At 53.3% G+C, this 23,083-nt stretch overlaps 1 protein-coding gene across 2 annotated transcripts in view; it reads right to left on the bottom strand.

Moving 5' to 3' along the window:
- Positions 1–355: 355 nt before the first annotated feature.
- The window catches only part of SNX29 (sorting nexin 29), a 530,502-nt gene continuing 507,774 nt past the window's right edge, over positions 356–23,083 (bottom strand). For both annotated transcript variants that reach the window (XM_055339302.1, XM_055339303.1), the window contains exon 21: positions 356–5,066. In XM_055339302.1, coding sequence (XP_055195277.1) covers positions 4,937–5,066 — 130 coding nt within the window. In that variant the 3' untranslated portion in view covers positions 356–4,936. The remainder of the gene's footprint in view (positions 5,067–23,083) is intronic.

Raw genomic sequence — 23,083 nt, 5'->3', positions numbered from 1 at the left:
CAAGTACAAGATGGCAGGGGTGCTTCTGTCCTGTTTCCTGCTCTATGCCCATGCCTGGTATACAGTAGATGCCAAATAACAATCTGGATGACTAGGAAACCGTAACACGAGGGCTTTTTCTGTATGGCATTTTGATGGTCTCTAAGCTCTGCAGGGCTAACAGCTCACAGTGGGATTTCTGCTCCACTTAAGCTCAAATAAAAACAGGTTGGTCTAAGTGAATGCTGTTTCCTAGGTTCTCCTATGAAATGGCGGATGAGCTTTCTGGAAATCTTTAAAATGTGTATATTGAAAGTTTAGCGAATCCCCCCATTGCTGAAAGAGAACTCAAAGAAACAGACCTTCAATGGACGGTCTAATTTATAAAATGTGACTTTTTATTTTCATTGTAAAGAGGTGTATCTGAACCAGATTGTAACAAAATTACCACAGCTTATTCCAAAAGAAAAGATTAATACAAGAGACTTTAGAAAATTAAACACATTTGTTTAAAAATCCTATTGTGTAAACCTTAACATAAAAGGGTAGTTAACATAATACTACACGTTTCAGAGCAAATATGCGGACTGTTAGGCCCCACGTGCATCCAGACAGTGGACTCGACTCCCAATATGTGGCCATATTCCTCCCAGCAGAGGGCTCACAGGGACCCGGTCAGTGGCGGGAGACCCTTCAGGGTAGACAGCCTCCCCGCTGGGCCCCCTGCTCCTGCATTCACAAGTCTCCCTCCTCCAGGAAGTCCGTACCTGCTAAGGTGAGCAAAGTGATGCCAGCGATGGTGAAGCTGAGGCTGCAGAGGTAAAGACGTTCTTTCTAGGCTGAATCCTAGATAAGAAAACATCCTAACGAGCTCCACTCCCCCCTCCCTTGGAAATGCATGTTGTCCAGGTTCCTCTCAGTGATCCTGGGTGCAAATGTGCAGTCTGTGGTCTTGTATCCTTCCGTGGCCTCCGTCCCAATTTTTTGCAAGCGCCTCTCCCCTCCATGGTTGTCTATTGACGGTGGGAAGAACCTCTAAAAGTGAACGGGTGGCCTCTCTGCCTGCAGTTTGGGAAGGCAGGAAGCTAGACCTGATCAGGCTCTGAGGGGGGCAGGTCAGCTAGTGGTTTTCCAGTCGTGATGGAGAAGCATTCATGTGCCCATAAGAACAGAACCCCTGGACCTCCAAACACTAGTGAATTCGGCATTTTCTACCAATGAGGTGCTCAGCCATCCTTTAGAGAAATCAGATTTTTGTTTTTCCCTAAAGAAACTCATTAGGTATGTGAGGAAGCCCATGCGACGTGTTAAGATTTTGCTGCAAGAGTAGAGGCTCCTTGCCCAAGAGGGTCACAAGCAGGCCCGTACACCACAGTGCTTCCTGGCTGGGGGGCAGGTGAGAGACACAGCATTGAATTGAGCAGGTGCATCTGGGCAGCAGCAGGAGGAGCCCAGAGCTGGTGGGGTCTGAGCGCACCTCTACCCTCATCCCTGCTGATCCAGTAGCTGAAATTTTATTTTAGAAACCTAATCAAAACCACGTGTTACAGAAACATGAAGACGAACTTTTTGGCACAGAAATGTTAGATAAAATATACAGTGCTACAATTGTGCAAAATTAGCACAGAAGCCAAACCCAACAGCAAATATTTAATGTTAGCTTTAATGAAACAATGCAAAATATTTTGAAAAATAATCGTTGTCCAAGACCCTGCTCATGAGCAGATAGATGCCTGCCTGCCGGAAGCACCCTCTGTCTACCGCGTCCCCAGCTGGGGGCAGAGCCCAATGTGTGGTGCAGTCCTGAGTCAAGCACTGGGGAAAGGTCAAGACGATTATTGCCTTTGGGGTTGAAACTGAGATGGAGGTGCACCCGTTCCGGGGCTGCCTGCTGGCTGGTCTGCTGTTTCTGGGCAGGCGGGGCCTTGCCGGGTCTTCCACTGGCAGCTGCAGGCTGTAAGAGGGCCTCTCGGGAGTGGAGTGCCCCACAGGGGATGGGTTCTGGTGCCATACGAGGGAGCCGGGCTGAGGCATGAGGAGACTGATGGGGAGGGGAGCCTGCTGGTACCCCGGAGGACCAGGCCTGGCTGGTACCCTGGCTGAAAGTGGGCAGCTGGGGGGCGGTTGGGGCCCTGTGCCCGGGGCCTCAGGTGAGTGAACGGTCCCCTGTGGAGCTGAGAAAAAGAGAAAACTAGTGTGTTCCAGCCAGAGACCCAGTTCTGGGGGCTGGGAAGTAAGCAGGGCAGCTTCTGATCCGCGGGGCTGGCTGGGAACTCTGTTCCTGGTCCTGACCCTGAGGCCTCCCCTGACGGTGGCCTCTGGGCAGGATCTGCAGCTGTGCTAGGCTGCGAATGTCAACAGCTGTGATTGCCTCTGGTTTTCAAAGGCATGACCCACACCCTGCTACTGCCGACAACGGAGCAGTCAGCTGGGAGCTCAGGAGCGTCGCTGTGGAGCAGAGCGTGTGCCCGCAGACTTCATCCGTGTCCCTCCCTCTTTTGCTAGGGACGACTCAGAAGATGGTTTTGTCTTGACCAGGTGATCCCTTTGTAGCCAGAAAGCCCTGGAGGTGGTGGCTCTTGGTGTTACAGGTGACTGCCAGGTGCCTGCCAGGGGATGTGATGCGCTATCCCGGGTGGGCCCCGCAGCCTTCCTCAGGTGCTAACTTTGGAGGCACCAATGGGTCCTCTTCCTGGATCCAAGAGACAGGAGCAACATCTGCGGGTTCTCTCCATAGCACTGTCTTTCCCTCTGACGAGTCATGGGGCTGAGTGGGTGGTGTGCAGGGCAGGGGCCAGCCAGCCCTCTGAACTGGGTCAGATGGAAGGGCAGCAGACGACATGGCGTGGGGGGGCCGGGGGGAGCATTTTGTGCATCACATTGTAGTCTGCACCCGGCTGGACCTGGGTCTGGTTCTTCCCCTGCTCTGTGTCCATCCCACCACACTAGGGAGCGGTGGTATCTGAGCAGCTGGATGGATGTACCACTGCAGAACATTCTATGACTCCAGAGTTAAGGCTTTAAGGAGTTAGTGTCATGTGTGTGTCACATGTATATCTGAGCTGAAATTGGGGAGGTGGCCTGTGTGCTGAACGTGGTTCTAAGATTCCCACCACATCACGAGAAGGGAGTGCACAGAGCAAGCAGCCCGGATGGTTCACGTGTGGTCCCAGGAACATGCTCTTCCATCTGATTTCAGGAGAGCAGGGCAAGTTTTCCATGAACAATTAAGCTTTAAAAAAAATAGGCAGTTTCTCCTTTTGTAAATACAGGCTGAGTGTGTCATTATTTCTCAAGGCTTAGCATCTGTCCCTTACTATGGGCACTTTTTTTTTTTTTTTAACCTCTGCAGAATGTCGAAGGTTTCTGGTGGGGATTTTGGAGAAGGTGAAGCTAGATTCACACTCAGGGTGTTGTGGGTCCAGTGCTCAAACAGGCTGGTTGAGCAGAACCCTCAGCCATGGGGGACGTGAGCCACAGAGGCTCCCCTCTGTCTCCAAGGGGAACACAGGAGACAGGCAGTGCAGGGGCAGTCTCCCAGCCGGCGTCGTGGGGAGCAGTAAACCACCCTCGGGAAGCAGGACTGGGGCAGCTTGAGCCTTCAGGGTTGGCTCTGTCCAGGACAACTGTGCTCGTGCAGCCTGGGAGGGGACCAACCGGCCCCGTGGGACCCGGAGCTTAAAGGAAGCAACCCTGTATTGCCTTTCAGGGACACGGTGTCTCAGGTCCCCTCGGCCCACGGAGGACAGCGGGTTCATCCTGCTCACGTGGCCTCTGGTCCCAATGTCACCTCAGCTTCCTGTGACTGCCCTGAATCCTTTCTTCTTCCTTCTGGCCGCCGGGGATGCACAGCAGAAACCTTTCAGGTGAGGCTTTCCAGAGGTTTCCTCAGTCCCAGGTGGGAGCTGAAACTGTTTTGGGGAGCGTCCGTGCATGCTTTGCCCTCTCCACCTGCCTCAGGCTGCTGTTGCACCCACGGGGCTGCTCGGTCCTTCCCCGGAACCCGAGCTCCTGGCTGCACTCTGCGGCTAAGCACATGCTCCGGGATGCTGCCGTCTATGGAGCCAGCTGCCGGGCAGTGCCGGGGCTGGGCAGGGCTGCGTGGGTTGGGGTGGGGGCACGGGGTGTGGGGACGCATCTGTCAGCAAGGACCGTGATCTGTTCTAAGCTCACGGGGGGCTGCGCCGAGGGCCCCAAGCCTCTCCCACGACCTCGAGACCTCGTGGCTTGTGAGGTCAGGCCCCAGAGTTCTGGACAACCTGGGCTCTCCAACCTGGGGTCACCAGGCTGCCGCTGCGGGCTGGCCCCTCCAGAGCCCACCTGGGGAGCTCGGGGGCAGTGCTCTAAGCACCCCAGTTCAGCGTCACTCGTGGCTCCTTCACGAGAAAGTCATGGGGCTGTCTCCCTTGAGGAGGCCACGTGAGCTGCCACTGGCCACAATTTCTACAACCAGGGTGTCTTCGGGCCACTGGTAGGGAGTAAAACGGGGAGGCACAGGACCTCCCCGCTCTAACTGCATGCGTCCATAGGTTGTAGCAGGCAGTTACATGAAAAGAAAAAGAAGGGTAACAGTCATCCTGATTCCCACGGGGGAAGGAGTCAAGAGGTGGCTGCTGACCAACCTCAGTTGTGCATCTCCACCCAGGGGCTCCGAGCTCCACGGGGCGCCCACCTTCCTGCTGGCCCCTGAGCTGGAGGGAGGGAACGGGCCGACCCCGGGAGGGTGCCCGTGCGTCCGAATCTGTCCGGCGAGGAGCCTCCTTGCCCTCTGAGACTGACCAGTTTAATCAGTGTCAAGGACTGCTGGGGAAGGTGTGCTCTCCGGGGGATCGCCAGGTGGACGTGGTGGTCACTCCAGGGCGGAGGGGCCAGCTGCGGTGGCCAGGTCAGACGCGGAGGGGCTGGGCAGAGGCAGCTGGCGCAGCACAGAGGGCCCAAGTCTGGGGTTCGGCTGAGGTCAGAGGTCGCCGCTCTGGGGCTCCACGTTGCGGGTCTCTCTGGGGTGACCTCGGGACAGCTTGGGGAAGCGGGAAGCCACTTTGGGGCGGCTGTTCTTGGTCAGTGGTTCTCCAGGAGGGGTAATGTCACTGTAAGACAGAGCAGGGGAGAATCTGATTAAGTCAGGGTGTCCCGCGGGCTGTGGGAATGGCAGCAGCGGTCTCGGGGGGCATCTGTGACCCAGGTCTGACTGGCGAGGACAAGGGGGGAACCCAATTAGGCAATTCGTCTGTCTTCCGACGCGCCCAAGCACAGCTGTGCGTCCCAGCTAGCTTTGGGGCTGTTCATCCTGGACTCGATTTTCAGGCTGTAAGGGAACGTGCTGGTCATGGCTTCCTTCCCCTGGTGCCACTGAAATGTGCCCTTGCTGGAAGATCAAAGAAAGTGCCTTGGAGAACATGGCATTTGAAGTCAAAAGAGGTGTAGCAAAAACGGGGGGACTTCTTGTGGAATTCGTCCTACGAGAATAACCAGGATGTAGGCCAACGTCTAATTATAAGGACGTTCCTCTTATAAAAGAGCCAAGAATAGCAAAACCCCTCCCTGGTCCGACCGAGGGGCTTCCCCATCTCAGTTTTAAACGGTCTATGCGACGGGACCGTGGGAGCACTCCAGCCATGGTGGAGGTGGCACTGACCCACGGGGAGGCCGTACAGGGGAACCCGAGATAAAACGGCGTGTGACCCTGCAGGATGGAGCGGCGGGTCCCTTCGTGCTAGGACTTTCTGGAGCACCATGTGGGCTGAGCCCCGTTGGAGCCACTGGAGCCAGAGCAGTGATCAAGACGCGTTCTCCCAGGCCTGGGGGAGACTCTGGGCCTCCGGGGACGTCGTTAGTCACAGGCTACAAGGGCAGCCGGCGCATCCCTGGGCAGAAGCCTGAGGCCGCCACCTCCAGGAGGGCAGGAGCGAGGCCATGACCCGGCCACCCTGTGAAGTGACCCCTGCCTGCGTGTGGAGAGGGGCTGCTGGGGTCCGGGCTGTGGCCGTGCATGCAGAGGTGGTGAGCTCTTAACTCTCTGTGGTTCTTGTAACAAATGACCCCAGACCTCATGGCTTTAATGCAAAATGTACTGTCTTATGGTTGTGGAGGTCATAAGTCCAAAATGGGTCCAAGGAGCCTGTTGGCGGGGCTCCTAGTTCCTTCTGGAGCCTCCCGTGGAGAATGTTTCCCTGCCTTCCTCATCACGGTCCCCGTGTCCCTCTTACAAGGCCGTCTGTGGTCACACTGGGCCCACCTGTGCCATCTGCCTTTTCAAGTCTCTAACCACAGCTGCAGAGCTGCTGCCCCGTGTCAGGGACACGGGCGTGGACATTCTTGGGGCCCCTGTGTGTGGTAAGACTCGGACTTTAGTGGAACCAATAAGACTTGGTATTGGAACAACGGTGGGCTCTACGGCTGGCAGGAGAGGTGAGAAATAAGTACCTTCTCCAGTAGATACCTCGTGGTACAAAACGCTTTTGGAAACCCAAGCAGAGACCGAACTCCTCATCAGGTCTCGAGTGTGCCTGTCCTGCTGCCTTGCTGGATGTGGGGCCCCCAGACCCTGCGAGGGAGGACAGCCCACCTACCGACGAGCACTGGGGCTCCGTAGGGAGTAGTGGCAGATCCAGAATCCTCCAAGCCCCCTCCAGAGGAGCTTGGCTCCAGGGGTCCTCGTGGGTGCTGTGAAATGCCCCCCATCCTTCCTGTGGCTCTGCAGAGGTATCCGATCTCCATGCCGCTTCTGAGGCGTGGCCGTGGGGCACGGCGAGATGCCCCTTGTGTGGGGTTCGGGATGGCAGCTCAATGACAAAATGCCGAATTCCTCTAGGGACTGCTTTCTGCCTCCGCAGTCGGAGGGGGGGTGCTTTGCTTCGTGTGCCTGGAGCCCGGCCAGCTGCTCCCACACGGGCCTCCCTCGGGACGACAGCTGGCCGTAGGCTGAAGGCCAGCCTGTTGTCCTCTTCTCTGGAAACTAGCCAAGTTACCAGAAGCCTCCGGACCCTGAAGGCCCCTGACAGGATGGGTGGAAGATACTGGAAGGCCTCTTAGCTCATGCTGTGCAGGAGGGCTTGAGTATAAATGTCACTTGAAACCCACTGCCCCCCTTCCCTGTTGAGGACCCAGAGGTACCTGCAAGGTGGGTGTGAGTCCTGCCAGAGCCTGGTGGCCCCAAGGGACTGGCTGCTAGGAGGCAGAGTCCAACTCAGGACTTTGTGTTTCTCCCAAAGGGCCCCTACTGCGGAGGAGGCAGTGGAGCTGTGGTAGTAGGGCAGGGGCTCTGAATCAGGGCACAGTCCTGCCACCCTGAGCCTTGTCACATGGAGGTGACAAGCATGTGGCCCTCACGATGCTGCGGTGAGGAATGGGGAGTTACCCCCACGTGAAGTCACCCACCAGCTGCATTCCAGGCAAGTGCCTTGTTCTCCTTGAGCCTTGGCTTCCAGGCCAGAGGAAAAGCGGGGCTGTTTTGAGAGTTCTGGGGACAGATGGTCACTTGGACCATGTGAGCTATGTTGGCAGAGAGGGGCCCACAGTCTCAGTAGGGATGGGCGGTAGAGGCCTTGACAGGTTAAACCCAGGGTGTTCTGAGCAGGGCACCAGACTGGGCCAACACAGTGGTTGGAGGGCTTCCCAGAGGAAGAAGAGCTGGGGAGGAGGAAGACGAGAGTGTCACATGGTTTCCCATGTGAAGGGCTCTGTGCTGGGAAGTGTCAGCTTGGAGCCTGGCAGGCCCTGATGGCGGCTTCACCTCCTGGAAGGCAGGGCTTGCCGCATGGATGGAGAAGTCACGGACATGAGGCTTGGGGACTTGGAGCGTCACTGCTGGAGCTGAGGGCCTGATGGTAAAAGCAGCTGGTGCATGGGGTGGGACAGCTCCGTCCTCAAGGCCCCAGCCCCCAGCGACCGTGAAGCTGGCTGCAGTGCCAGGTGAGAGGAGCAGAACCTGTTGCAGTAACTCCCTGGGTCCCATCACTGGACACAGGAGAGTGGGGGTGTCAGGGAGCCAAAGGAAGAAGTTAGCTGGTGGCCTATGGCGTGTGTGACGTCTGTAGAAGGTTCGGGGAGAGCAGGAAGCCGTAATAATGACTGGGTAGACGCTGAGGCAGCTGGATAAAGAGCTGCCAGTCCCAGGCATATGTAAGGCCACACCCCAAGGAAGTACTGTTTATCCAGCACTGGCCATCTGCATATTGTCTTTGGAGAAATGTCTGCTCCAGTCCTTAGACCACTCTTCAATTGGGAAAACACAAATCCAAACCACAGTGAGTCTCCCCTCAAACCGGCCAGGATGGTGATTCTCAAAAGACAACTTTTGGGGAGGAAGTTTGAGCTTGGAAGCCTTGTACACTGTTGGTGGGAGTGCAAAATGCTACAGCTGCAGTGGGACACAGTACGGAGCTTCCTCAACCAACCACAGAGAACTGTACGATGCAGCTGTCCCACCTCTGGGTGTTTACCCGAAAGAACTGAAATGAGGATCCTGAAAAGGTACCTGCAGCCACACGTTCACTGCAGCATGATTTACAACAGCCAGGCCACGGCAACAAGCCAAGAGTCCGTGGATGGGCGAATGGAGAGAGGAAACGTGGTGTGTACATGCAATGGAATCTTACTCAGCCTTCAAGGAAATTCTGGCCTATGTGACCCCGTGGATGAATCTGGAGCAGATTATGCTAAGACAGCGAGTCCGCGGAAGCTAAAATTCCATGAGATTCCACCTACAGGCCACGTCTAACATCGTCAAACCCCTAGAATACAGAGTGGAACTCTGGTTATTAAAGCGAGGAGTTCCGAGTCAGCAGGCACGAAGCTGCAGTTACACATGAATCGCTTTGAGAGCCCTGCCTTACGACAGTCTCCCTGTCGTCTCCAAGGTGGTCACATATGCCTAAGACGTAACCGTGTAGATCTCACGTTCTCACCACCGTGTAATTTTTGTGTCTAATACTGACAAATGAACAGTAGCGGAAGGTGTGAGACACTGGGTACGTGTCATCCAGGAGCAGAGAAGGGGTAGCGTGTTGGAGCAGGAGCGCTGCCCCCTCCCTGGGTCCTTCCCCTGAGAGCACTGGGGTCAAGGTCACTGGCGCCCCAAGGCTGTGCACAGGCCATTCCAGGGTAGAGGATTTTGCAAATGACAGAACTGTAGTGACTTCACCACCTCCCATCCTCCACTCCCTCTCTGTCCAACCTGGAGGGAAGGGGCTGGGAAGCAGGGGAGGGAACCTTCTCTCATGTGACCATCCTTGCGTTTCTGGAAAGATCAGCCTCTTAGATGGCAGACCATAAGCTGGCTTGTCTCGACACAGCGGAGGGCAGTCTTGTGTCTCAGGCACCCTGAGGACACGGACGTGGCAGGGCCCTGTAGACTGAGGGCCCAGCCTCTGGAAGATCATCACTGACTCTCTCTCAGAAGGGCCGCACCCTTCCGGGCTTCTGGGTAAGACTTGGTTTCTACCTTGAGGTTGCTCAGACCAGGGGGGTGGGAGTGTGGTAACCGACTGAACCAATGCCATATACCATGCTGGGTGGGGGTGGGGGGTGAGCTGGGGAGGGTCCTGGGGGAGGAGTGAGGCCCAGGGACATACGAGGAAGAGAAGAACAGCGAGAGAGTCTCCAAAAAGGGGATGAACTCCATGCCCCAAGCTGCCTAGAGAGGCAGGGTGGCACAGGGGAGAGGGGGGCCTGGAAGGCTACGAGGTGGCAGAGATCTTGCTGTCCTGGAGCTGCACTAACCTGCTGTCTGCGGATCTCCAGCCAGTGGTGAGTGAAGGCTTGGCTTTTCAAAAGACAAGCCTCTTCTGGATCTGGGCAGTGCTTTCCCCATCACGGACCATGGACGGCTAACGTCACCAGCCCTATCAGGTTGCTGACCTCAACTAAGGACGTAATGCATGAACAGCCCAGCTACCCTCTCTTGGCACTGGCCTCGACATGAACAATCATGCAGATAAAGGTGCTGAGGCAGGGGGAGGTCTTCCCTCTTTCTCACGTGGAGAATGTGCTTGGGGCCTGGCTGCAGACCACACACAGACTTGGCCACGGGTCTAGATGACTGTGCAGCGTCTCCGGTCCCCAGGCTCACTGGTGAACGGGGAGGATCCTTGGAGTCACAGAGGCCCGGGGTCACCCTGCCCAGAGCTGTGATTAGAATATGCAGCAATGTTTCCCAGATTCCATCTTCCTCCCCATTTATACCTTCCCCATTTCCCTCCTTGCTGCATAGCTCCCCGATAAAACAAGATTTTTCTTTACCTCTATTTTTAGGTTACTTTAACCTATAAGACAATACCTGTAAAATAGATTCAAGGCATATTAAAACATTTTTTTAAAGTTTTCCCCTATGTTGCCAGAGGTTTTTGTTTGTACCCCCAAATCCTAGGTGAATGTTCTTTTCTTCAAAATGCATGTTCTTGGCATGTCAGATAATCTCCTAGGCCTTACACTACAAGAAAGAAGCCAGTCTCAAAGGCTATACCCAGATGCCTTTCATAGGACATTCTGGAAAAGGACAACTCTAGGGACAGGTCCTGGGGTCCCAGGGGATGCTGGGGCGGGGGTGTGTGGGGAGATTGCTCTTCTGTATCTTGGTGGTGGTTGCTCTAGGACTCCATGCTTTTTTGTCAGAGCTCCTAGAACGATGCAATAAAAAGGGCAAGTTTCACCACGTGTAGTTTACCTACACGAGTTCACCTCAATCTCGATAAACTTGGCTGAGAAAGACCATCTTTCTAGATCTACTTCAGCATGAATGGGCATCTCTACTCTGTTCTGAGTCTCCAAAGAGACTATGACCTTGTCCCCTTCTCTGGGTAGAAAGGGCAGGGGCCCTAGGAACAGAAATCTTCAGTTCTATCATTTACCAGCCAGGCTACCTGGACAGGTCACTGAGGCGCCCGGGACTCCCGGTCCTCCCCTGTAAGATGGATCACAGTAAAGACAACCGAATTTAAAAGGCCAAGAATCTGAACGGACGTTTCTCAGAGAACAACATACAAATGACCAGCAACCATGTGGAAAGATGCTCAGCATCATTAGCGAGGGGGAAATGCACCTCGAAGCCATAATGATCACCCCCCCCCATGGCTACTCTAGAGTATAACAAATGTTGGGGGGACGTGGAGAAACCAGAACCCGACCACCCTGCTAGGGGGAATGCTGAATTGTTGAGGCTGCTTTGAAAGACAGTCGGACAGTTCCTCAAATGACGAAACGTAGGGACCATAGGACCCGACAGTTCCAGACACACACCTAAGGAAAATGAAAATGCCTCCAGCACAGAAACTTGGATGTCAAAAGAAAGCTGTGTTAGTTGTAATGGGCAAAAAGCATCAGCACCCCAGATGTCTACGAGCTGAATGGGTGACGTGGTCTGTCTATACAACTGAGGCGGGGCAGTCACTGTGGAAGTGCTGAAGCCCGGGTTCCAGTCACGGAGGTGGAACCCGCCCCCCTGAGACACCGCTGTGCCTACTGGTCACACGGGGTGAGAGGCAGCTAGAAAGCGGCAAACCCCAGGAAAGGACTGTGACCTTCCCTCTCCTTAAAAGCAGAAAATTTAAAACCCCCGTGAGAAAGACACCCTTCCTGTACCAGAAGCAAAGTAACTGTCTCACCAGGGAGGGGAACCTGAGGCCATGTGCCTTCTATACAAGCAGGTCTCTGAAAATAATCCTTTCCCACGGGCTGCCCCCTACAACACGTTTTACTCTTTCACACTGGCTTTGGTTCTCCCTGACCTGAAAGCAGGAAGGTTTGGCCAGTTTTGGGGTCTTTGTAACTCCCACATCACAGAACACCGTGGAATCTGTCCTTGGCCCTGTCTGGCACAGGCTACTTAACGGTCAGGCCAGCGGAAACCCCCGGGAGAGGGGATGCCACGTGCCACAGAGGGGGTAAACCTTGCAAACACCGAGCTGGCAGAAAGATTCCAGGCTCCAAAGTCCCCATGTTCTGTAACTTTGTTCATGCGAAGGTCTGAAACCAGGTAATCTGGAGAAATAGCAAGTGTGAGGTCACCAGGGGCAGGGGGGACGCGGGGTTCCTGTCTGCTGTAGTGAACATACACTAACGTGAGGACGCGTGCACATGCTTTACAGGGTGAGCCCTAGCTTAGGGCTACTTAAAAGGCACGAGCTCAAAGAACCGAGAAAGGACGTCGCAGGGTCTTCTCTGGCAGGTCCTTGTGGCGGAGCATGGCACCATCCTGGGTGCTCGGTAAGCATCCTTGCCCTGCTGCCCACCTTGGCTTTGGTCACTTCCAGTGTGGCTCACATGTCCTCTGAGAACACGGTTCCCAAGTCATAAGAGAGTCTTGTCCTGGTCCTGGTGGTGCCATCGCGGAGTCCACATGGGGCTGGCCTTGGAGTTTTAACGAGGCAGCAGGAAGCAAGGGCTGGAGGGAAGCAGAGGCCTCCCTCCCACCGTGCGTGAGATGTTGGACTTCCTGGGCTCCAGGGACTCACGGCTTGGGGGCATCAGCCCTGTGACTGACGCTCGTACCTGGCTCTCTGCTCAGCTGGAGTCTGGGCTCCCTGCCAGCAGGCAGGGAGGCACCAGCACCCTGAGCACGGCTGCTCACCCAGGACACAGCCTGGCATCCCCCGCGTACCTTATCCTCGGGTCTTCAATCCCTGTCAGTTTGGCAGCCCCTTCAGAAACCCCTCCTGCTGGCTCTCGTCGGGGCCAGAGGAATCCAGGTCTGTGTAAGCATCACCTGCCAGAAGCCCCAGGGTGGCTGTTCTTTTTAATAAGCCTCTGGGGTGCACCCTTGTGGCATCCCAGTCCCCAGCAGGTGGGTGACATCGATTTGATGGTGTCAGTCACTCATCAGTGAAAAATGGCCACGGGGAGAGATGTACTTTTCATTTTGCTTATAAACTGGGTGTAGAGAGCCGGTCAATATTCCATTTGCTGGGAGCTGCCTTCCGTAGCTTGGAGGGTGGCTTCGCATGGGTGGTGCCTGAGGCCGGGGTGGCCCCTGGCGCAAGGATAGGACCCAGCTGTTGTCTACCGAGGCTGGGGCCACTGTCCTCCGGGACCTGGCTCCTGGGGGAGGTCTGTGCATGCAGGGGGGGGGGTGCGTTCCACCTCCATGGTGTGCAAACCACGGGAAAGGGCTGTGCTCCCAGCATGTGGTGTCCTCCAGGGTGTGGGTGCGGGGAGGCCTCCTACCCCGACGGCGAGGGCCTCGCGGGCTGCCAGCGGCTGTCAGTCCAGGCGCACCGGGCTACACCACCTGTGAACTGGCTTGGGGGCACGCTGGCAGGCTCAGGACCCCACGAAGGGGGACCCAAAGGACCCGGCCCCAATGTGCAGCCCCCTCCACTACCGTCATGATGGTTTCTCTTGGAGAGTGCCCGCTCTGAGGATTTGTGGGAGGTGACCTCCTGGCTCTTCCTTGGCTTCCTGTCCCCCCGCCCCCATTAGATCTGGGGCCTAGGACTTCTGCCCTCACACGTGACCAATGGATGGTTCTTGCAGTTGAGAACCCCACAGTTCCTGACCCTTAAGACTCAAACAGGCCACTGCTGCTGAAATCTTGGGGCTGAAAGTCCCACCGTTTGCTATATGCTCACCGCCTTGGCTTCAAACGCGGACCCGAGGCCTGAGACGGGGAGCTGTGGGCACTGGGGGCCACGAGGGAGGAGCAGGGCCTGGTCCTGAGCACAGTCTGACCACAACCCCCGACCAGACAACACAGCGGGGCCCTGCAGTCAGGAGGGGCTGTGGGATGCAGGAGCCAGACCGCTGGCACCCAGGGCTGAGCAGGACAGACGGACCCCACCCCCCCCTGCCCCGACCTCTGGGACTTACAGAGAGGCAGTGGGTGCACCCCTGAGCAGGGTCAGGGGGAGCCAGAGCAGGGGTGAGTATGGAAGACCCTAAGGATGGGGCAGGGAACAGGGTACCTTCCCCACATGTCCAGCCGTTCAAGCCGCAGAGGGTGCATGCGGCCCAGCTGGATGCAGATCCCACCTCAGGACTCAGGAGAGCGACTGGTATTTTCTCAGGATCCTTCGAGAGGGCCTCCAGCTGTGCTCAGGTGAAATTCCTGTTTGTTGTGGAGTCCTAGTACTGCGGCGTTGGCTCTCGCGATCCACACTCTGGTCAGGTGTTTGTTTTGTATGCCTGAGTTGAAGGGTGGCACATAGGGAGAGTGGCAGGAATGTGGAGAATCCTCTCATCGTTTAAAATAAGGGGGGACGGGGATCCCTGGGTGGTGCAGCGGTTTGGCGCCTGCCTTTGGCCCAGGGCGCGATCCTGGAGCCCTGGGATCGAATCCCACGTCGGGCTCCTGGTGCATGGAGCCTGCTTCTCCCACTGCCTGTGTCTCTGCCTCTCTCTCTCTCTCTCTCTGTGACTATCATAAAAAAAAATTTAAAAAAAAATCTGAAATGGATTTAAAAAATAAGGGGGGGTGACCCAGGGTGGTGGCAAACAAAAGTCCACAGAGGAAGGGGGCCCATGTGGCCGTCAGCCTGCCCCACGCACATGACCGCGGCTTGTCCGGCTGGCTCTTCCCCATTTACCGTGTTTCATAGCGAACCTCGCAAAGAGAATGGTTCCTTCCTAGATAAAGATGCTTCGAGATTGGACGTCCTCTTGGATCCAGGCATGCTGTGCTTGGGATGCCAAGTCATTGGGGATGTGGCCGGGAAAGCTGCGGTGCTGCTGTCGATGAGCAGAGGTTATAGGTGACAGTCACGGGGTGCCTGCCAGAGGGCAGGAGGCCTGAGCACTGTTCTTCATCGGTTTCCCCCTCCCACCCACCTGGAAGGTGGGGGCTCTGCTGCATGCACGAAGTCTAGAGCATTGAGTGTGGCACGCAGAGGTGCATGGACTGGTGCGATGTCATGTGTTTCCTAAGTGACAGCAGGAAAGCCTGGACCTGCCTGACTAGAACCAGTTCTTCTCATCCTCTGGGCTAAGGAGCAGATGACAGGGAGATATGTGCAGAGAAAAGCCCTCAAGGGTTCTGGGAAGACAGTATGGTGTGGGCTCTGAGGCTGGAAGGGCGGCTGGACCGTGGACTGCCATGGGAGCCCCCTGAGGATCATGAGGAGCCCCATTAGCATAACCCGCTTCAGCTGTATAGCCTCTAAGTCTTACTAGAGGGCCGGGAGTGACAAGGACAGAGATGAGCCCCAGAGCCAGGGTGCCCGGTGGGGCTGTAGGGCCCCCAGGAGGAGGATCCTGACGTCAGAACCCAGATGGGGGCAGTAGGAACAGAGCCGGAGAGGGGGTGCCAGTATGAGGGTGCTGGAGAGTGAGCCCCCACGGGCACAGCGACTGATCAGAGGGGGAGTGAACACAGGTCTCATTTCTGTTTGGAGGCTGGACTGGGGGTGGGTGCAGCTGAGCTGAAGGGGAAGGCGCACAAGGTGATGGCTAAGAGGGCCCCCAAAGCGAAGGCATGTGTGTGGGTCCCTGGGATAAATTCTGCTATTGGAAAAAGTAATGCATTTGGCCTCATTTGCCTAGAAGGATGGCGGGAGCCCATAAAAACACCATCCCACCTACTGTGGCACCCGGAGGTGTCGGATTTAAGTATCTGATGGCCGGGAGCTGTGCTGGAGGGGCTTCTGATGGTTACAGATGTCCTGATGCCGAGGAGGCCGCCCTGGGCACCTGGCCGGGAGCCTCTTCAATTAGAACTCGTTACCCAAGTGGGCGTCTCACAAGTTCCTGAGCAGACTGAGGCTGACCTTGCAGGAGCTCTGCACCCCTGCCACGCTGAGACCTCCCCCTGAAAAGCTGTTTTGGAAAGGGGCTGGGTGGTCCTCCTCACTGCCTTAGTCCTAACTTTCCTCCTTCCTGGTAGAGGAGGTGGTAACCACTGCCCGTGTCCCTATCTTGCACTTGACCTGCAAAGAAATTCTCAGTGCTCCCTCTGGTCCTCTCAGCTTTGCTAAATGGTACAACGATCTACCTCCTGGCTGCATCCCTGCCTTAGGACCTTGGTCTGTCTGACCTTCATACTCCATGCCTAATTCAACAAAGTACCCCTTGGTGTCTCCCTCTGGATCTGCGTGCCACATGTGCACTTCTCTCCATGCCCCCTGATGGTCATCGGAGGGCCAAGCACTACGGCCTCTGGCCCGGACTCTCTACAGATTTCCAAATGGTCTCCCTGTGTTCACAGATTCCTCTGCACCCTGTCCAGAGTTATCCTGCCATCTCCCTCCTCTGTAGCTTCTGGCTGCCCTTGGGTCCAGCCCTCCCCAATTGTCCTTGAGCAGCAGGTCTTACTCAAAAGTCACCTCCAATCATGGGCTACCAAGTCACGGTTTCCTAGTTTCCTTATGCACCTGCCACGCCGTCGTCTTCACCATTGTATGGCCAGGGCCTAGAATCACATCTGATACACTTGGAACAGCAAGTCTCTGTGTACTGAACCTTGTCCTCCTGTCTGGACGGAACCCAGGACATGTGCCTTGGAATCGGAAAGCCATAAACACCTTTGAGCATCGCCCAGATTTGTTCCAACAGGTAAGAGCTCAGAGATTATAACAGTGCAGGAGCAGAGAACAAAAAGCAACAAGAGGAGATGTCCCTCCTCTTGCAGGAGGCAGGTCACGGAAGGCCCAGAGTGTATAGGGGCTCCTACGAACCACCGAGAGTGGGCAGCCCAAGAGAAGCATGGGGAAGGATACAGTGAGCACTTCGGGGCAGGGGTGGGGGATAAGCAGGTTTGTGGGTAACTCTGCTACTATCTGTTGAAGCCTGGGGAGGTGAGTTGGCTGGAGCCATCCAGCTGAAACAAGCCAGCTCATGACGCTCCTTGGCTCCTAACACTGTGATCTCCTAGCCTTCTCCAAGCAAATCCCTCCCTTACTCGGCAACAGCCCTCCCGGATGCGGTCCTGCACCTCTCCTCCTATCCTCCCTGTCTGCCAGCCCTCAGGCCCCCAGTGGGCACGGGGCACAGTCCTGCCCTGGCGCCTCTGCAGTCCCTGGTCCCCATCTCATCTGGTGTGCTTTGGCCCCGTCTGTCCTCTTGTTCGGGCCTCCGCCCCCTCCCCTACACCAGCCTCCGGCGTGTGCTCCCGCGGTCAGTATGGTTCACAGACACAAACCGGGCACAAAGAGGGTGGGTGACACAGGACAGGCCCTGCGCAAAGGTGCATGGATTAGTAGGCCTGGGGGGAGGAGGCCCACGGCGCAGCCACACACCGTTCTCATGTAGCAGAGACGCAAGCTGGCGGAAGGTGCTGTTGGCAAGCACTGGGCCACTGGTCCTACGTGGCTGCTGGACATGCGAACAGGTGACACCTCTTAGGAAAAGGGAGGGAGCTGTGTGTGAAGGTGCACACACACCCCATACAAATCCTGACTCGGGAGCTCCACATCCAGGTGTCCCTTCGACACAATACACACTGCACGATATTCACAAAGGTGGGTGTGAGGATGTTCAACCCAGCATGGCTTCTGATCTGGAAGCCGGGAAACAAGGTACCTGCCTGTAGGTCAGGATAATATTAATCACACAATGACATACTTGTAATAAGCGCTGCCACCTGCCATCACAGAGGGTGACACACCAACATGCAGTGACACATCTGGCAAATGCAATTACATGAAGACAACAGGGTTGAGAAGACCATGCAGGATCCTAACTTTATTAAAGACAAAACTGCAAATGAGAAAAGGTGCACATGCACCCAAATGGAGAGACGAGGAGGAAACGCAGGGCAGTGTGTTTGTTCTGTATATTCACGCGGATTAAATTTTTATAACTAGACCTTACATGTTACTCATTTCATAAAGAAAACGTTGCAGGAAGGAGCCCCCTATGCTGCTGCTAGAGGTCCTTGTGCAGTTTCCCTGCATCCCTCTCCACTGTGCTGTGAGAGGTACACACCAGCGTGTCCTGCAGGACGCCTCCTAGGGTGGGTCTGAGCATGCCTGGTGCAGGCTCTGGGTCCAGCTGTCACATCTGCTCAGAGCCATTGCCCTGGGGAAAGGGCCATGTTTGTGCACAGACTATGGATTTAGAAAGTGCCAGAAAGATTGTGGAGCTGAAAGCCCGGTGTCCTAGGCTCCCCAACCTTCAGCCACCACCTCCTCCACCAAGCCTGAGCTACTCATCAGTGGTTCTAAGTACTAATGGTGTTAGGTTATTTTAAAATATAAAGCTGACCCGACCACGGTGCCCTGATCAGAGCCCCCCAGAGGCTGCTGCCGCACAATGAATAAATTTTGTGCTCCCTATGACCTGTGGACAAGGCCATGCTCCTTCCACTAAGGAGACGCTCTCCATGTGGCCAAAATCTGTCCCTCGTGAGTTCACCTCTCTGGAGAGACTGTCCCTTATACCTAGTAAGCTCTCTTAATTGCAAATGTGTTTCATGGCGTGTATCTCCCATTGCAGTAATTCCAGCTGTTTGAGGTTTGGTTGGTTGTTCCCTGGCCTCCCCCATGAGACTGCATGCTCCCTGAGCCTGGTGCGCAGGAACACCTTGTAAGTGGCTGAAAAACGAGCAGCTGCTCAACTGGTCATTCTGAGCAAGATCCCTGGGCCACTGTCGGGTGTGATCAGATGGGCAGAGGTGTATCATTTCTCCACTTGAACTGCACCAGCTGACCTTTATGTTGTGCTTGCTGTGTGCACGGCCCTGCCCTGCACGTATTCAACAAAGCACACCCAGAAGCCAATGAGGGGGAGCCCATTCGTACTCCCTTTTCAGGGAGCTGAGGCACAGACAGGTTCAGTGGCCCAGGGTTAAGAGCATGTAGACGGCAGGTTCCCAGCTGCCCAAATCCCGGGGCCCCCTCCCTCCCTCCTGACGCACTGTACTCCCCCCAACTTGGAGTTCTTTCCCTTTCCATAAAATCTGGCAAGAACATTCCGGCCCTAGTTTGTGAGGCTGAAGCTAAAGAGAGAAGTTCGTGGATCACACACAGCAGGGGCCTGTCATGTGTGGGGCTCCTGCGCCAGGAGGGCAGAGCTGAGTACCTGCAGGGATGAGCGGCCTGAGTTCAAAGCTGAAAGCATTCCACTCTTCAGTCCGTGACCCCGGCCTTCACTGGAGCAACAGACCTGGGGCGGGAGCTTAGGGCGCCAGGAGCTGCCGGCCCTGGCCACTTAGTCTGCTGTGGGGGCAGCCGTCCGTGCACTGACTCCTCAGCGTCCTCCGCACGCCTGGGTAGGAGGATCCCAGCGGCTCGGGAAGGGGGAATGGTTTCTCCTGTAGGGCCCAAGCGGGGATGAGGACCCGCTGTTGTGACTCCGAAGTGTGCGCTATCCCACAGCAGACCCAGAACTCGGGGTCCCTGGCTCTGTGTGAGAAGTGGCGAGGAAGATTCTGGAGCCAGCTGCTCCCCCGCCCAGGCGGTCGCTGACTCAGCCTCTGTAAAGCAAGGGCTGGCAGGTGGCAGGCCCTCCTGTCACACCAGAGCAGAGACGGAGGCTCAGAGACAGCAACTGGACCCACGTGGCACTGTAGGTGGCGGAGGAGGTGATCAGACCCAGGTCTGAGTCCCCGACATTGGTTTTAAAATTTTACGTCCAGTGTAGTTAACATACGGTGTGTTCTCAGTTTCGGGTCTTCCCGAACAAGGCTTCCATCCATCACCTGGTGCTCGTCACAGGTGCGCTCCTTCATCCCCACCACCTGTTCCTCCCATCCCCCCACCCTCCCTCTGGAAACCATCAGTGTGTTCTCTGTAGTTAAACTGTTTTTTGGTTTGCCTTCACCACCACCCCCCACACACACATCTGTTTTGTTTAAATTCCACATGAGTGAAATGACCTGGTATTTTTCTCTAATTTAGCTTGCTTGCTTAGCATTATATACTCCAGATCCATAGACATTGCAAGTGGCCAAATTTTCCTTGCTCCTACGGCTCAGTAATATTCTATTGTGTGTGTACACACCGCCCCCCCTTTTTCCATCTGTCTACGGCTGCTTCCATACTTACTAATGCTGCTATAGACACGGGGCGGGGGGGGGGGGAGAGGCTGTATCCTTTCGCACTCGTTTTTGTATTTTGGGGGTAAATACCTGGTAGTGTGACTACTGGATCATAGGGTAATTCTATTTTTAATTTTTCAAGGACCCTCTACTGTTTTCCAGGGTGGCTGAACCAGTTTGCATTCCCACCAACAGTGCACAAGGGTTCCTTCCTTTTCTCCACATCCTTGCCAGCATCTTTCTTGTGTCGATGGTTTTAGCCATTCTGATAGGTGTGGGGGTGTGGTTTTGATTTGCATTTCCCTGATGAGTCACGTTGAACATCTTTTTCGTGTCTCTTGGCCAATTGGATGTTGTCTTTGAACAAATGTCTGTTCGTGTCTTCTGCCCTTTTTAAAGTTGGATTATGTGTGTTTTTGGTGTTGAGTTTACTAAGGTCTTCTGGATTTTGGATACTAACCCTTTATCAGATATGTCATTTGCAAGTATCTTCTACTCAATAGGCTGTCCTCTAGTTTTGTTGATTTTTTCCCTTTGCTGTACAGCAGCTTTTTAGTTTGATGTAGTTCCAACAGTTTGTTTCCCTTGCCTCAGGAGACTTACCTAGAAAGAAGTGGCTATGACTGATGTCAAAGAAATCACTGCCTGTGTTCTAGGATTTTTATGGTTTCAGGTCTCACATGTAGGTCTTCAATCTGTTTTGAATTTATTTTTGTGTGTGGTATGAGAAAGTGGTCCAGTTTCATTTTTCTGCACGTAGCTGTCCAGTTTCCTCAACACCATTTGGAGGGACTTTTTCCTGTTGCATCTTCTTTCCTCCTTTGTCAAACATTGACTATGTAGTTGTAGGTTTGTCTGTGGGCTTTCTGTTGATTGACCTGTGTGTCTACTTTTTGTGACAGTATCCTACTGTTTTGATTACCACAGCTTTGTAATATAACTTGAAAGCTGGAATTGTGATACTTCCAGTTTTTTCTTTTTCAAAACTGTTTTGGCTACGCAGGGTCTTCTGTGGCTCCATTAAAATTTTAGGATTGTTTGTTCTACTTCTGTGAAAAATGCTATCGGTATTTTGACAGAGATTGCATTAAATCTGTAGATTGCTTTGGGTTTTTAACAATAGTTGTTCTAATCCATGAGTGCGGAATGTCTTTTCAGTTCTTCGTGTCATCTTCAATTTCTTTCATCAGTGCTTCATAGTTTTCAGAGTACAGGTCTTGTACCTCCTCAGTTAAGTGTATTCCTAGGTAATTTATTCTTTTTTGGTGCCATCGGAAATGGGATTGTTTTCTTAATTTCTCTTTCTGCTGCTTCATTATTAGCATGTAGGAATGCAGGAGATTTCTGTATATTGTGTATCCTACAACCTTACTGAATTAACATATCAGTTCTAGCAGGTTTTTTGGTGGTCTTTTGGGTTTTCTATATATAGTATCATGTCATCTGCACATAGAGTTTGATTTCTTCCTTACCAATGTGGTTGCCTTTTATTTCTGTGTTTGATTGCCGTGGCTAGGACTCACAGTACTATGTTGAATAAAAGCGTTGAGTGGACATCCTTGTCTTATTCCTGACCTTAGGGGGAAAGCTCTCAGTTCTGTCCCACTGTGCATTTTTCATATATGGTCTTCAGACCTACTTTGTTGAGGGTTTTTATCATGAATAGATGTTATACTTTGTCAAATGCTTTTTCTCAATCTACTGAGATGATCATATGGTTCTTAGCCTTTCTCTTATTGACGTGATGTATTGTGTTGATTAGTTTGTAAATACTGAACCACCTTTACATTCTAGGAATAAATTCCACTGGATTGTGGTTAATGATTTATTGTATTGTTGGATTTGGTTTGCTAATATTTTGTTGAGGAATTTTGCATCTATGTTTATCAGAGATATTGGCCTGTAGTTCTTTTCTATGTGTGGTATCTTTAGGTATTAATTTTTCTTTAGAAATGTGGTAGAATTCACCTGTGAAGCCATCTGGTCCTGGACTTTTTTTTTGTTGGGAGTTTTTTGGGGGTTTTTAAAATTTTTTTATTTATTTATGAGAGACAGAGAGAGGCAGAGACATAGGCTTAGGGAGAAGCAGACTCCCTGTGTGGACCCTGATGTGGAACTCGATCCCAGGACACCGGGATCACCACCTAACCCAAAGGCAGACACTCAACTACTGAGCCACCCAGGTGCCCCTTGTTGGCAGTTTTTGATTGCTGATCTAATTTCACTGCTGATTATTGGTCTGATCCAATTTTCTATTTCTTCCTCCTTCAGTTTTTGTCGGTTATGTTTCTAGAAATTCATTTCATCTGGATTGTCCAACTTTTTGGCATATAATTTTTGTTTGAGTGAGAGAGTATGAGCAGTTTTTGTTGGTTATGTTTCTAGAAATTCATCCATTTCATCTGGATTGTCCAATTTGTTGTTATATAATTTTTGTTTGAGTGAGAGAGAGAGTATGAGCAGGGGTGGGGGGGTAGAGAGAGAGAATCAGCAGACTCCATGACCAGCACGGAGCCCCATTTGGGACGTGATCTCATGATCTGAGATCATGACCTAAACTGAAATTAAGAATTGGACACTTAACTAAGCCACCCAGGTGTGCCTGGCATATAATTTTTATTACACTGATTGTATTTGTGGTGTTGTTATTTCTCCTTTTGCATTTGTGATTTTGAGTTCTCTTTTTTATTTAATGAAACTGAAAAGATCAACAAAATTGATAAACCTCTAGCCAAAGAACCATCTCCTGGTTTCAATGATGTACCCTAATCTTTATTATTTCCTTCCTTCTGCTGGTTTTGGGTTTTCTATTTTCTAGCTTCTTGAGGTGTAAGGTTAGGTTGAGATTTTTCTTGCTTCTTGAGGTAGGCATGTATTGCTATTGACTTCCCTCTTAAAATTGCTTTTGCTGCATCCCAAATATTTTGGAATGTTCATATAATTTTTTATTTCTTCCTTGATTTTCTGGTTGACCCAGTCATTGTTTAGTAGTATGTTATTTAACCTTCATGTATTTGTGGTCAGAAAGATGCATGGTATGACTTCGATCTTTTTTAGTTTGATACTTGTTTTGTGGCCTACTACGTGATCTATTCTGGAGAATGTTCCATGTGCACTTGAAAAAAAATGTGCATTGTTTTAGGATGGAATGTATCTGTTAAATCGATATGGTTCAGTGTGTTCATTCAAAGCCAGAGTTTCCTT

This window comes from Nyctereutes procyonoides, unplaced genomic scaffold, assembly GCF_905146905.1.
Source record: "Nyctereutes procyonoides isolate TBG_1078 unplaced genomic scaffold, NYPRO_anot_genome, whole genome shotgun sequence".
NCBI lineage: Eukaryota > Metazoa > Chordata > Mammalia > Carnivora > Canidae > Nyctereutes > Nyctereutes procyonoides.
This window is presented reverse-complemented; position numbering and strand designations above follow the sequence as displayed.